A 15,042-nucleotide genomic window follows, 5' to 3' on the forward strand; every position below is an offset into this window, starting at 1 on the left:
CATGTTTTAGATTATTCTATGAAGGATGATATATTAAAAAACTATCAACTCAAATGTTGCGTAATATGTCCTTTTCACTAATAAGTGTTATTGTAAGTACAATTCATTTATTATGAATAATAATAATGTTTTGTGTCTATCCAAAAAAAAGATAAACCACCATTAGATTAAATTTTGTATTACTTTTGTTTTATTTAATACAAAGACGTGTGATGTTTAGCATTTTGTAGCAAAATGTCTGTTGTCATGTAAATCCATAGAAATTTCAAATCCAGTTATTTTATATACAGTTTGTCTGTCTAACTGTAATAATTATACTGACACATTTAGCACAATGTGCTTAAATCATTTAGCGCAATGTGTTTAACTGTTGTGATAATAATCACAACTCAAAAAATAATGCTCCTACAAATCCATTTCATTAAGCATAATGTGTCATACATATGATTTGGGGTGAAAACAACATACTCAACAGGTTTCACAGGATTTTCTCTTGAATATCCAAACAGTGTCACTTTATTAAACATCACAAACCCACTCTGAACCCTATGGATAATCGTCCTCACGCTGCACTAAATTCAACAAATCACATATTCTCTTAAAACCCTCCTTTTGTGCTCTTTCGTCGGTCTGCACTGCTGCTTAGTAGTGTGGCACACAGATGACAAAGCTCAGCAGGACTGGCTAACTGTCAACATCAGACTGGCAGCACATTACGTCACACGGGCCCCTGGGAGACGGCTGATTGGCTCCAAAGAGCCAAGACAAATTAGGCAGCTGTGCGAGAGAGCGGGGAGAGGGCCTTTTGTTGGGCTGAGCGCACGCTGGGACCGGCGTCTCACATCTCGCTCTATGTGACTCAGGATAGCTGCAGGGTAATGATCGGGCAGACCAGAAAGCTTCAAAAGTCCAACATATGAAAATAAAATAGCCGACTGTCTTGTGCGTTTATACCTTTGTAAATTCTGCCAAATAAATAAAAATGTAAATGGAGGGATTGTAACTGTTTTCGGTGTCATTAAGCCACAATGTTAGGTTTATTTAGGGTATCATAGAGGGGATTCATTATAAAGATATCGCTTCACCATTACGTCTGTAATTGAAAGATGGGACACGTTTGCCTTTGTAGAAAGAAGTGATTTTCTTTGTTGTGCAGATGCATTTACCACTAAAACAGGAATTTAATACAGGACATACTGAGTGGATCCTCACCCTTTAACAATAGCCAATAGAGTACCGCATGGATGACGCATTTTTGTATGCAAAACCCAGAAGCGAGTTAGCATTTTAGGACTTCCATTTCCAACACTCCAAAGTCGAGAGGTTCTTTGAACAGGGTTTTGGTTAAATGCCTAAAATAAGGTCTGTGGTTAACAAAAGCTCTAAATATTTTCACATTTATTCTACGACATCTACACACAAGTTATAACCCACTCGTGATTATTTAAAGCTTTTACGCGTCTTAAAAACGGTAGTTGCTAACAGATTAATTTGCTTAATTTGTAAAGATTATCATGATAGACACAACGTGCAAGTATCATAAACCTTTGTGAATTACAAAGCTTATTTTTTGCGATCTTCCAAGTGTCTATGGGAACCAATACAGCGCAAATTTCTGTGTTCATCTACAAAAACACGTCATCCCTGCAGTACTCTTTTGCATTTAATCTTTCAAAAGACCTGGAATCTGATAAAAAACTGGAGTGCCGGATGATGTCATAGAAATCGTTAAACGCTATTGGTGAAAATGAGATGGCAAGTCTACGAAATGTGAATATGTCCTTAACCATTCAAGCAAGCGGGTCACTTTAGGACAAACACTCTGTTTTGCTTCGCATGACTCTGTCTCCAGGATATTAAGCAAAAACACACACATGCTAGAGCAATGAGCATAGTGTTCGACTGGAATGAGACATATTTAAACAGTTTCTGCCCAGAATTTCATCCAGATGAGGGTTATTCAACTAGTGACGTCAGATATGCCTCTTGCAAGCCTACCGTTCAAAAGTGTATGCAAACACACACGCACACGCTTTGGCTTGTGTGATGCTTTCCTCTCTCTAACAATGACCAATACTGTGTGATCTGTTCACAGAGGCTGGCCAAGAAAGATAGAATTGTGACGGACCGTTGGTCGTGTTGTTGTGAGAGAAATCCAATTTGTCTGAGCTCATATAAACAGTACGGTAAACATCACATTTGATTTCACATCCTCAAACAACTTGCGCGCAATACAGGCCAATCAGCTTACCTCTCTGGGCGCCTGTGCCTTCCTGGTTGGCTAGCATTGCTCTTGTCCTCGTGGTCGTGGCCCTCGTCTGTTGAGGATTGTAGTTGGAGTGGAGGGTCGTTTCCGGGCGTGACCCTGAATGGCTTCAGATCCCCTTGCCCCAGTAAGCTTCGACCGCCGCAGTAACAGAAGGCACAGAGCTGCTCGCTGTGAGGGGAAGAGAGATACACGCTTAACAATGAAACAAGTAGCTGGGAGACCAGCCATCAAGGCTTGGATTGGTAATCGGTAATAGCTCAAGAGAAACTACCCGAGTCCACTTTCTGTGTTACACGCCAAGGAGACAAAAAAACAGAAGTTCCTTATAAAAATTTGTTCAAACACCATAGTTTATACTACCAATAAGTATGTGGGAGTGTTAGAATTCACACATGCTGTAGCTCTTATTTTCACACTCACTGAACATGGGAATATTTTCAACAATAAAGCTAGACTCCACAAGAGCCTCGCTGGGAGGAACTGAGTTGAATATAGCTACACATAACATTTAGACATAACATATTCAACCGTTAAAATCTTCCCCGCAATTTTATGAGTAACTCCTCCTTTACACCTTTGAAACAAAAGTGTCCAAATCATTAATCCAGAAAACACGAAACTCTCAAAATGTGACAAAACGATAGATTTAGCTGCTTTTTGCGTCAAACTTGCACTTTATACCCGATTCTGATACCTGTCGTGATTTCCGATAGGACTGTATTGTTGAATGGATAAAATAAGTCATTTTCTCTACCGAAATAAAAATCCACTAATGCTAAATGGAATGTCCACAGTGTTTCTACAGTAGCCCTAAACGTAAACGGACAAACTGATCTACAGAGTGCATTTTGCAAATTACATTTCCCTTAAGAATTGACTGTTTATACGTCAACTTACTCAAACTGTAGCGCTTGTTATATTAAACTATAAAGTATAAACTGAACACTAAAGAGTAAGCACCACACCATAAGCAACATCTGAAATCATTAGTGGACAGGTTTAAGTGGCACTTAAATAAGCGATCTTTGTCTTCTGTAAAAGAATCATGCATTTGATTTATGCATCTGTTGCATTAAACTTCTCTTAGCATCGGCAACGAGGCCCATTTACGCTCTTCTTTGTGAGCGAGGCTGTTCGTGTTAACCGTGCAGCTGATGGTAGAATAAGTACCCCAGTAAAGTGGTAAATATTTATCAGACCTCAGATATACAGTTGTTGCCCACATCATTGCCCTCATGGGCAGCTGTGGCGAGGTGGCTCGCACCCAATCAGCGTCGCCATGGTTATGCAGGAAATCAGCCGATCGTCAACACCTGAGATCAATCACCAGCAGGGATAAAAGCCTCACAGCCAGGAGAAAGAGTGAGTTACAGCTCCAAGCTTCTTACCCGGCTGACGTGTCTTGTCTCTCCCTTCTCTTTAAAGATTCGGACGTATGACGAACGGCGGATTCCCCAGCTAGAAGGATTTCCGGAAGTAGTGACGTTCCCTCACTCGACAAAGACGGCCTAGTGGAACTATTCACGTGAAGGACCACGAGTGGAGGACTTTATCCGGAGCTGAGCTTCACGAAAAGCATCTAGTTTTTGTTGACACTTAAATAAATTACCCTTCGGGGCGTTTTGTTCATCCACTTCCGTGGTTGTCTCGTGTCTTGCACCCCACAAACTGGTGGAGAATGCGGGCATATTGACGCAAGACATACATCCAGGAAGTATAATAATATTTTTTTCTGAATTTTTTTTGTCCAGGGGTACGCTAGCTCTCTCTCTTCTGCATTACCGACCCACTTCCGGGTGACGAAACCATGGAGGAGATCATTCGCCGTGTGACGGACCTGAACATCCGCCAACAGACGTTTAATGAACAGATGGCAGTACGACAGGAGAGGCTAGAGCATGCCTTCACCCATCTCGTTGAATCTGCTGCCGGGGGAACGCCTTCCACAGACCACCGTGCCGCCGCCCATCGCTATCTAACCAAACTTGGAGAGGCTGATGACGTCGAAGCTTTCCTCCATACATTCGAGGTAACCGCAAAACGGGAGACCTGGGATAAAACCGAATGGGTAAAGATCTTAACACCTTTTCTGACCGGGGAAGCCCAGCGGGCGTATTTTTCTCTACCATCCCCTCTAAACGAGAACTATGACGTCCTGAAAGAAGAAATACTCGCCCGGGTGGGTGTCTCTCCAACCACGGCGGCACAGCAGTTCTGGGAGTGGACGTTCCAGAAGTCAGTGCCAGTCCGCACTCAAGCAGCACAGCTCACACGGTTGGCACAAATTTGGCTTCTCCAGGAGAACCCGACGGCCTCACAGGTTGCTGAGAGGGTGGTGATCGATAGACTGTTGCGCGCTCTACCTAGATGGCTGAGAGGCCCAGTGTGCATGAGGAACCCCGGAACATTTCGAGAGGCGGTAGAAGCGGTGGAATTGGCGGAAGCGGCAAACGCTCGGGACATGGGAGAGAGAGCAGCGGACCCGGCTCGGAGGATCGCACCACCATGGCGGCGCATGGAGGGTACCTCACGACCAGTAGAGAGACCAGCAACCCCCTCTCCTCGCGATGAGCCGATGCCGACCGAACCAGCAACGCCAGGCCCTCAAGCATGGCTAGTCGGCTGTGTTGGGCACATGGAACCGCCCCGGGGTGCACCAAAGAGGACGATTCGTCTAGATGGGAGAACAGTCACAGCGATATTGGACTCAGGAAGTTCGGTGACCCTAGTGCAAAGTTCTTTGGTCCAGCCGAAGGGAAAGCTGGTTATACCCATTACCTGTGTTCACGGGGATACTCGCAGCGTCCCGGCTCGACGGGTGACTATAACAGCCGGACCTGGATCTTGGCCCTTGGAGGTCGGTTTAGTTCCCGACTTACCCGTTCCGGTTTTGCTGGGAAGAGACTGGCCAGGCTTTGAAAAACTGTTGGCCCAAGCAGTGCAGCCGAGGAACACACAGAGACGAGGCCAACACCGGCCAGTGACAAGCAAGGGACCACCAAGACGGATCGCGATGTTAGCCACCGAGAGCGAGCGAGAGGGTGAGTCAGAAGGTCGTGTTAATAATCTGTTCTCCGATTTGTACCATCAGGTAAACATAGGAGGGTCATTTGGACGAGACCAAAGAGAAGACGACCGATTGAGACACTGCTGGTCTCAAGTCCGGGTGGTGGACGGAGAAGTCCGCCAGGACCCACCTCACCCACTTCCATATTTTATGGTAAAAAGGGGTCTACTCTACTGCGTCGCACAAAGACGGGGGGAGGAAAAACAACTCCTGGTAGTCCCAAAGTCCAAAGTGAACCCCATACTGGAATTGGCACATACCCACCCTTTAGCGGGACATTTAGGACCGGTCAACACCGCGCAACGCATCAGGGACCGGTTTCATTGGCCAGGCTTAGACGGAGATGTGAAGCGGTTCTGCCAAAGCTGCCCCACCTGTCAAGTAACGACACCAAGTAAACCTCCCTCCAGTCCGCTTATTCCTTTACCCATAATCGAGGTACCCTTCGACAGGATTGGGATGGATCTGGTAGGCCCGTTGCCGAAATCAGCCCGGGGGCATGAACACATCCTCGTTATCGTGGACTATGCCACCCGGTATCCAGAGGCGGTACCCTTGCGGAAGGCGACTACGAAGGCCATTTCCAAGGAGCTGGTCTTGTTTTTCAGCCGGGTGGGAATTCCACGAGAGATCCTGACGGACCAGGGAACCCCGTTCATGTCACGGATGATGGCGGACCTCTGCCGCCTCCTGAAGGTAAAACAACTCCGGACGTCCATATATCATCCCCAAACAGATGGACTAGTAGAACGTTTTAACCAGACGTTGAAGAGGATGCTCCGGCGGGTGGTGGCAGAGGATGGGCGCGATTGGGATCTGATGCTACCTTATGTGCTCTTTGGCATTCGCGAGGTGCCTCAGGCCTCCACAGGGTTCACCCCGTTTGAGTTGCTGTTCGGGCGGCAACCCCGAGGCCTGTTAGATGTTGCCCGGGAGGCCTGGGAACAACAACAACCAGCACCCTATCGCAGTGTCATAGAGCATGTACAGCAGATGAGGAGTCGTATCGACCGAGTGATGCCCCTAGTAAGGGAGCATTTGGCCGAAGCCCAACGCGCCCAAAGCCGCCTATATGACCGTTCCGCACAGCCCAGAGTGTTCACACCAGGGGAACGAGTGTTAGTGCTCATGCCGTCTACAACGTCCAAGTTTTTAGCTGTGTGGAAAGGGCCGTACACAGTCCTGGAGAAAATGGGGCCGGTAAATTACCGCATCCGGAAACCAGGACGGCGAAAGGAAAACCAAATTTACCACATCAATCTATTGAAGAAGTGGGTGGCAACCGCAACGCAGGTGGCCGCCTTTGCGGAAAAGGAGGCGCCAGTTGTACAGATGGGGGAACAGCTTTCCCCCATACAGAAGTCGGATCTCACAGTCCTGGTCCGTCAGTTCGAGGATGTGTTCTGTGAAAAACCAGGACAAACCAAGGTAGCTCAACACGAGATTCGTACCCCCCCCGGAGTTGTGGTCAGGCAGCGCCCCTATCGGGTCCCGGAGGCTCGCCGGTTGGCAATAGAGGAGGAGATTAACAGGATGAAGGAGCTCCAAGTCATCGAGCCGTCCCGCAGCCCATGGTCTAGCCCCATCGTCATGGTTCCAAAACCCGACGGCACTCTCCGTTTCTGCAACGACTTTCGGAAACTGAATGAGGTGTCGACGTTCGATGGATACCCTATGCCTAGGATAGATGAACTTCTTGACCGCCTGGGTAAGGCCCGGTTCATATCGACTCTGGACCTCACGAAGGGATACTGGCAAGTGCCGCTGACCCCGAAAGATAGAGAGAAGACTGCCTTCAGCACACCATCGGGGCATTGGCAATACCGTGTCCTTCCGTTTGGGCTGCATGGAGCGCCAGCAACGTTCCAGAGGATGATGGACGTCGTCCTTCGACCTCATCAGGAGTATGCTGCAGCATACATTGATGACGTGGTGATTCATTCCGAAAGTTGGGAAGACCATCTGGACCGGTTACGGAGAGTGCTGCGCGAGTTGAGACGAGTGGGGCTGACTGCAAATCCCAGGAAATGTCACCTGGGACTAGCGGAGGCACAGTACCTGGGTTTCCGGGTAGGTCGGGGGCTAATACAACCCCAGGCAAAGAAGGTCGAGGCCGTCCGGAAGGCCCCGAGGCCCACCAACAAGACCCAGGTACGTGCCTTCTTGGGACTAGCGGGATACTACAGATGTTTTATCCCGAATTTCTCCTCTTTAGCCAGCCCCTTGACCAACCTGACCAAGAAGGGGCAACCAGAGAAGGTAAAGTGGAATTCAGAGACGGAGAAGGCCTTTCAGACATTGAAGGAGCACCTAACGTCTGCTCCGGTGCTACACGCCCCAGACTTCGGTTGCCCCTTCATCCTCCAGACGGACGCGTCGGACACCGGCCTGGGGGCGGTCCTCTCCCAGACCAGAGATGGAGAGGAACACCCGGTGATTTTCATCAGCCGAAAGCTCTCCCCAGCAGAAACCCGCTATGCCGCCGTGGAGAAAGAGGCCCTGGCCATTAAGTGGGCAGTCATGGAGCTCAGGTACTATCTCCTCGGGCGTAGTTTCTCTTTGGTCACCGATCATGCTCCACTACAGTGGATGTCCAAGGCCAAGGAAACTAATGCCCGGGTGACCAGATGGTTCCTGGCGCTCCAGGACTTCCATTTTAATGTACAACATCGGGCCGGGGCCTCCCACGGTAATGCGGATGGTCTGTCGAGGATGTGGTCAGGTTGGACAACTCGGTCAAGGTCACGACCCCCCCCTGCTCCAACACCGGATTCCTACGGAGTAAAGAAGAGGCTTCTCCCCACCAGGTCGACGCTTAGGGGGGGGGAGTGTGGCGAGGTGGCTCGCACCCAATCAGCGTCGCCATGGTTATGCAGGAAATCAGCCGATCGTCAACACCTGAGATCAATCACCAGCAGGGATAAAAGCCTCACAGCCAGGAGAAAGAGTGAGTTACAGCTCCAAGCTTCTTACCCGGCTGACGTGTCTTGTCTCTCCCTTCTCTTTAAAGATTCGGACGTATGACGAACGGCGGATTCCCCAGCTAGAAGGATTTCCGGAAGTAGTGACGTTCCCTCACTCGACAAAGACGGCCTAGTGGAACTATTCACGTGAAGGACCACGAGTGGAGGACTTTATCCGGAGCTGAGCTTCACGAAAAGCATCTAGTTTTTGTTGACACTTAAATAAATTACCCTTCGGGGCGTTTTGTTCATCCACTTCCGTGGTTGTCTCGTGTCTTGCACCCCACAGCAGCACAGCCTGTCATAGACAGAGATCATTCAGTCTGTTAACAACCTTTCATGCACTGATGCTTGAGAGACCCGCGGCCATGGTGAGTTAACTGTTTGGACAGTGGTTTGTGTGTTTGTGCGTGTGGCAGGGGAACCTTAAATTCATAATGTAACATCAACATTGACGAACATTCAGCTGGGGGCGTAAGCAAACAGTCACACAAACTCAGAGATTGAAAGGTTTTTGATGCTTTACACTAAGGTGCACAGAATAAGTACTAGAACACTTCTATGTAACACTGTTGTTACATGACCTTGAAAATAAACATATTTTCCATCGAGTGTAAAGTTACTGTGTAAAGTTTTAGAAGAGCTTTCTATTCTTTCCATTTCTGAAGTATTAGTATCTGTACATATACATTTAAAGTGCAGGTCTTTGTGCTTGAGGGACCTCTAAAAGCTCAAGAGCTGTGACCCAGCAGCACGTATTCCTGTGTTCCTATATTGCAGTCTTTTTTACCCAGAATGCTCTTGTGTTTTGCCTGATCTAGAGCCCATCCCCCACCTTAAAAGAAAAGAGTAACCACCAGCAACATGAACAGACACACTCAAGTCAACTGATCTGTTATCCTTGACAAACATTGCATCCTTCCCTCCTCAAATTGTTGAAAAGAAGCAACACAGAGAAAAGGGTTCAAAAGACAAAGCCATTCATGAGCGTTCACGGCGCGACGCACAAGTACGCATGCGCACCCAGGCTGGCGCTGACTCAACCCAGCGAGAGGATGCTGCTCTGACCTGCTTTTAGCTTCTCCAAAGGCTGACGATGTTTGTGCCGCCCCCGCCTCACAGCACGCAGGAAGAGGCGATGACGACTGCTCCTCTTCCTCCCCCACTCCTGGAACTGCCACGGCAGTGGCGCCCTCCATCTCCTCCGACTGCCCTTTAGTGACTAATAGGAGACACACACAGAGAGATTTATGAACATGAATGAAAGATGCACTGATATAGATATTTGGACGACAGATATTTGATCATTAATTTTACGTCATGGCTGACATGATGGCCAAAGTTTTTTTGTCTTCCAGTAAAACTATTAAAATAATTTCAGCAAGATACAGTGACTTTAGAAATTTACTCTATAATCATAATCCCCGGTTGTGATTATACCAACAAACCTTTTTGTCAATGAGGCAAATGACCCTTGTGTCAAAACATGACAATGTATTGTTTTTCTTTCGTTTTTTTAACCTCACACATTTGTTTTAGCTTCTTCAAGGTTTTTCCACCCACATCATTTTTCTTATGTGGTCGCCAATGCTCGCCTCAGAGTGTTTAGTTCTCTTGCCCTGAATGACAGATCTAAAGAGCTGACTCAAACAACCAAAAAGTGATATGATCACTCGTTTGTTTTCACATTTTTTCATGCCACGGCCTCAACTAATGAGACCGACCACATTATAAGCCCGAATGATTTTTGACTAAGTCCCTTTGCCTCAAATTAATGTTCATCCATGAAATGTTTATATATTGTAAACAGCATCAATTGCTTCCAGCGAACCTGCTGATCACTTCCAAAATATTTCGCTGAGAAAACCCAAATGACATGTGAACAATGACTGCATTTTTACCAGTTCAAAAGCAATCAAAGTCACAGAGAGCTAAGAACTCCAGTTCATGTTTGAATGTGAACACGCTTTGCTTTACTTAAGAATAAATGTGAAAAACAAATGTGCTGTGTTTTAATAAGACAAAAATTGGGAATTGGGAAAAATATACAATGTGGACAATTCACGGTCTGAGTCACTGGGACCTTGCAGTAGATTGAAAGCATTGAAACCACAGCCGAGCTCAACCACCTCCTGTATTCATCTTATCCACTGCGGTGTAATCTTACAGATGTACTTGGAGCTTAAATGCAACTTCAACAGCTTACAAATTAGCCTTAATTCACTCCGAACACCCTAGCACTGTGGCAAGCAAAACACATATTTTCTTTAGAAATAGTAGTTGGAAGCTCAACATTTGGAAATCAGATTTATTTTATGAGGTGACCTTGACCCAAAAATGTTATCATGAGCTCATAAACAACCTTCAATGATGCAGACTCGTATTATTGCCTGTGTGCTCAATCTTGGAGGTAAAAGTGACCAGATATTCAGACAGCATCGTCAATTCAAATGCTATTAAAATAACTTCCTATTTTATTTAAAAAATGAATGGAAAACTACAGCTACGTCCAATTTAATAAAAAAATGACATATTTGCTAATAAATACAAATATAGATTACTATTAGGAAGTGATCTGATCTAAATTGGGTTATCACCTTTGACTTTTAGTCAAACAACAACAATCACCGTGATTATACTTTTTAGCTAAAGAATTGTTTTTATCATTTTAACCATTATACAGCATGAGGAAAATGTGACTAAGTTTGTGTTGACTAAAACAAGACGAAAATGCTTAGACACTTAGTCAACTAAACTGGACTCAACAAAAACAGGACAAGGATGAGTAAGTAAGATAAAAACTAAAAAGTGTTGTCGTCATGGGACAAAATCAAAGACTAAAATTAAAAATAGCTGACAAAATTAACACTACTGTGAACCTGAGCCGAGTTCTGAGAAACCACGCATGGCCATCAGACACAAGCAGTTAAAAGGGCCCGGAAAATGCACAAGATGAGATTTTAAAAGGCTTTCAGAGAGCATTAGCCTCCACTGTCTGCTGTGGACCTCAATCACACGCCTTGAAGGGGGGGGTGCTGAGAGACTCTAGAGCAGAAATGCTGTGGCTGGAGTCAAATCCTTTCAATTAGAGCTAGAGAGCGAAGCCATGTGGAGACGGCCGAAAATCTCATCAATCCTGCTCAAGGAGTGTGGACGGCCGAGCCTCTTGAAAGCTCCTCCTTGGCCGGCCGAGGTTTGAGTTAGATTGACTGCACAGCTGGGAAAGAAAATCAATTCAGGGCTCCACATTGTGATTTTGTTTATCATTGGAACAGCCTTGGCTGCCTTGGAGGAGAGTCTGCCTCGCTTGCTCCTGAGGGAGGGGGGTGTGATGACAGAAAGAAAACACTGACACAGGAAAGCGAAGGGAAAGGCGGCGGAGGAGATGTTTGAAGAGGGTAAGTGAGGAGGGGGAAGTGGGACAGAAAGCTGGGAAAAAGAGTGAAAGTTAGAGGATAATTGGGGAATTGACAAAAAATGAATTTACAATCCAAATCCAAAGTATCGGTTTGGGACTGTGTAAACAGGCCCCAACTGTTTAGTGCGTGCGTAAGAGAAAGAAATGAGCAGGAGCGCTGGATTTACCTGTTTCCTGTGTGCTTCCTGTTTCTGCGGTCTCCATTCCATCTGTGCTGTCTTCATCCTCCACCACAGCTTTCCCTCGCCCACGGTTCCTGAGAAAGAGATGAGAGCTTTACTACCATTCTTACTTCAGAAAACACTGGTTTGTCATGAATTAGTTAAATATAGTCACAGCCATCTCTGATTTCCTATAGAGTACCCTGAGCACTGCAAGGGTGGGGCGTCTGTGTGGGTGTGTGCGGGCACATGTGTTTTTCGTCCACTGAGGGGGAAGTAAAGTGCACGGGACCTTACATTAAAGCCACCAACTTAACAGAGGAACATCATGAAGACGCTGTTTCCTCATTTTCTCCGAGGCACTGAGGGCGGAGCCTGTCTCATTGTGTAGACACAAACCTGCTCTGGTGTGGCAGGTTCATCTTTAATAATTGGTCTTGGCTTGATGTTTTCTTTGATTCACCCATTCTGAGGGGTGAATTTGCGAAAATCATAAAAACATATGAAAAAACATTTCCTTAAGATGAATATGAAAGATGATCCCATTTACTTTCCTAATAGGTGTTTAGATCAACAAGTTCTCGTTTTTAACCCCTCCCATCTGGCGTCACCCGTAGGTTTGTGAAGAGTAAAAATGAAGCCTAAAGTAGACGGAGGCGCTCGTTGCCATCTTGGCATCGCATCATCGCGCGTCACTCCCGGATAATCGAAAATTATCAAAAAGGCGGGACATGGTTAGAGAAACCACTTGTCACCCTAGAGGTCATGCACCTAATTTGCAGAATTTTAAGGCTTAAACCGTTAAACAGGTGAGTTATAAAAAAATTCACCCTCCTCACATTTGTCATGAAGGGTAAAATTAAATATATAGACCAAAACAAATTTTTGTACCATGTTTTTTTCTGCTGTAAATCTGAGATTCTGTTCTATTTACGAGCCATACATTCGATGAATTTGCACATTCAGCCCTGGAGTCTAGTTATCGATCATCCAAAATAAACAATTGAGAGACCACACCAGATTTTTTGAGGTGTACTGAATTGACTATTTTTAAGTATATTAGAGGGACAAAAGTATGTTTAGACATGGTCAGCTCTTATTGAATTCGCCATGTTGTTTCTGCAGTAGCCCTAAACGGAGAAACTGCTCTAAGAACGTTTTTGTAAATACATTATCTCCTTCTGCAATGAAGTGAAAAGGTGACAGCCACTGTAGTGCTTTTAAAAACAGGAGGAGGGTGAGTCATTGGTTGCAATTCGCAACCTCACCCCCTTTAAAGAATTTTTTCATCCTTGGTGTTGCAACATTTATGGAAGGTTCTGTTCCTGTTCTGAAATGACCAGTCATTGATGGGTTTGGGTGATGAATGTTTGGCCATTCATCACCCACACATATTCATTTGTGTTGCACAAGTGTTGAACTCGGACGTTTGTGCGCGAGACGGACAGGGACGGGGTAAGTCAAGTATAACCGGGCCTTAAGCACACTCCCACCAGCGGACAGAGAGCGTGTGTCGGACAATATGTGGCGTCAATAGGGATGCAACAATACAGCTCACCCACGGTTCAATACGGACCTCAGTTTATGGCCCACGGTTTTCGGTTCGTTTTGGTTCTGATGGCTTCAGCACATCATTTTTGATTGCCTTATGCTTATGTGACAGTAACACTAAAACATTTTAGTGAAATTCTCTTTATTTTATTATCTTTAAGCAAGTTTTGCGCATCCGAGTTATTAAAATGACATCATGCAAAACTTTGGATTGTTGTAATCAAAGTAAACGTGCGCTCAAAGGAAAGGCCAAAGATATTATATTCATATATTCATCACTGCCATTGCAATAAATGAGAAGAAATGCAATGCTAAATAGCAGCTTGGAGGCACTCTTGCTAAGACGTTAATAGCTGTCTGAAAGGCCGGCGAGTGGCATGACTTTCGTTAAACGGACTTTGGCATGGTGGTAGTAGAGACACTTTTGCTGCATGTGCTGAGAGCAACACGAACGTGCTGCTTTCGTATGCAGTGTGAAAATTAGGGGTGTCGAAATAGACCATAACCGGTTATTACGTACTTACGTTTTACTGACCTCATGTCGCATACATGATTTAATCAAAAATAGTCCAATTCCTTTAAAAGCCGACATCTGTGCACATTTCGGCTTTTATGAAAAATGCGGTAAGCACGACCTGGACAGGACACAAACTGTGTGTAAATCTTGTCACGCACAAATAAAACACACAGGGGCATGGCCGTAAATCCCCGGGGGGATTGAGGGGACACTTCCCCCCACATCCGAGGGTTGTCCCCTCCTTAAATCAAATAAACTCGTATTCTCTATTGTTATATATATGTTTATGTTTACCTAAACTAATTGTGAACTGCCTGCTCTCCGCGTTCATCTCACCTGCGCATTGCGCAACATATTTAAGTCAGGTATGCGATCAGTTCATCCATGGTTGTTGAACTCTAGTAAGAAGGCTATTTTATTCACTTTAAATGAAGTGATTCTCTTTAATGTAGTTGATGCGGATTCATTAATAAATTAGTTGTTGCAAAAAATGCTGATTACCAATGTATTTTACATGAATCTGCTATGCAAGCAATTAAAACGTTAGCGAGTTAACGTTAGCTTGTTACAAAGAACGTCACACACTGCAACTAAAACGCCAAAACCGTTTCCCATGCATTGTTTTATTTTTGGCGACCTGGCATGATGTGAACATTAACCTCCACTATTAGCCACCGATCCTGACATTCAGGTCCCGTGTCACACACAGCCGCGAACATACCGGTTACCGGTTTTGTGACGTTGGCACTATATCTACAAAAAGTCCACAAAAGGTGCTCAGCTTTCATTCAGTTGGAGAAGGTTGTTTTCTCAGCATCTATTTTGTGCAGTAAGTTTGTGGCGGATAAGCTAAACATTCAGTTTACTGAAACTCGGGCGATTCATCAACGAATACAACACAGAACTTAAGCATTTGTCACTGTTACTGATTGTTTGTTTGGGTACACGAACATGAACAAAGTTTGTTGGAGGAGGCAGTGCACTACAGGGGAAAATAACAACCACTCATTAATGTAGATGTACGGTGACTTTATCAGACGATGTTGCAGTATAAATCAGGATAACATGCGTTTAAAAAGTGACTCATTGTTAACAT

General features: G+C 45.4%; 1 protein-coding gene across 8 annotated transcripts in view; it reads right to left on the reverse strand.

Moving 5' to 3' along the window:
- Window positions 1-15,042, reverse strand: part of kmt2cb (lysine (K)-specific methyltransferase 2Cb) — a 90,313-nt gene that overhangs the window by 57,594 nt on the left and 17,677 nt on the right. For all 8 annotated transcript variants that reach the window (XM_056744351.1, XM_056744352.1, XM_056744348.1 and 5 more), the window contains exons 3-5: window positions 11,885-11,973; window positions 9,368-9,521; window positions 2,252-2,437 (exon numbers count right to left, since the gene is read on the reverse strand). In XM_056744351.1, the coding sequence (XP_056600329.1) occupies window positions 2,252-2,437; window positions 9,368-9,521; window positions 11,885-11,973 (429 nt within the window). The remainder of the gene's footprint in view (window positions 1-2,251; window positions 2,438-9,367; window positions 9,522-11,884; window positions 11,974-15,042) is intronic.

The sequence above is a fragment of the Triplophysa dalaica genome, chromosome 3 (assembly GCF_015846415.1).
Source record: "Triplophysa dalaica isolate WHDGS20190420 chromosome 3, ASM1584641v1, whole genome shotgun sequence".
Taxonomy (NCBI): Eukaryota; Metazoa; Chordata; class Actinopteri; order Cypriniformes; family Nemacheilidae; genus Triplophysa; species Triplophysa dalaica.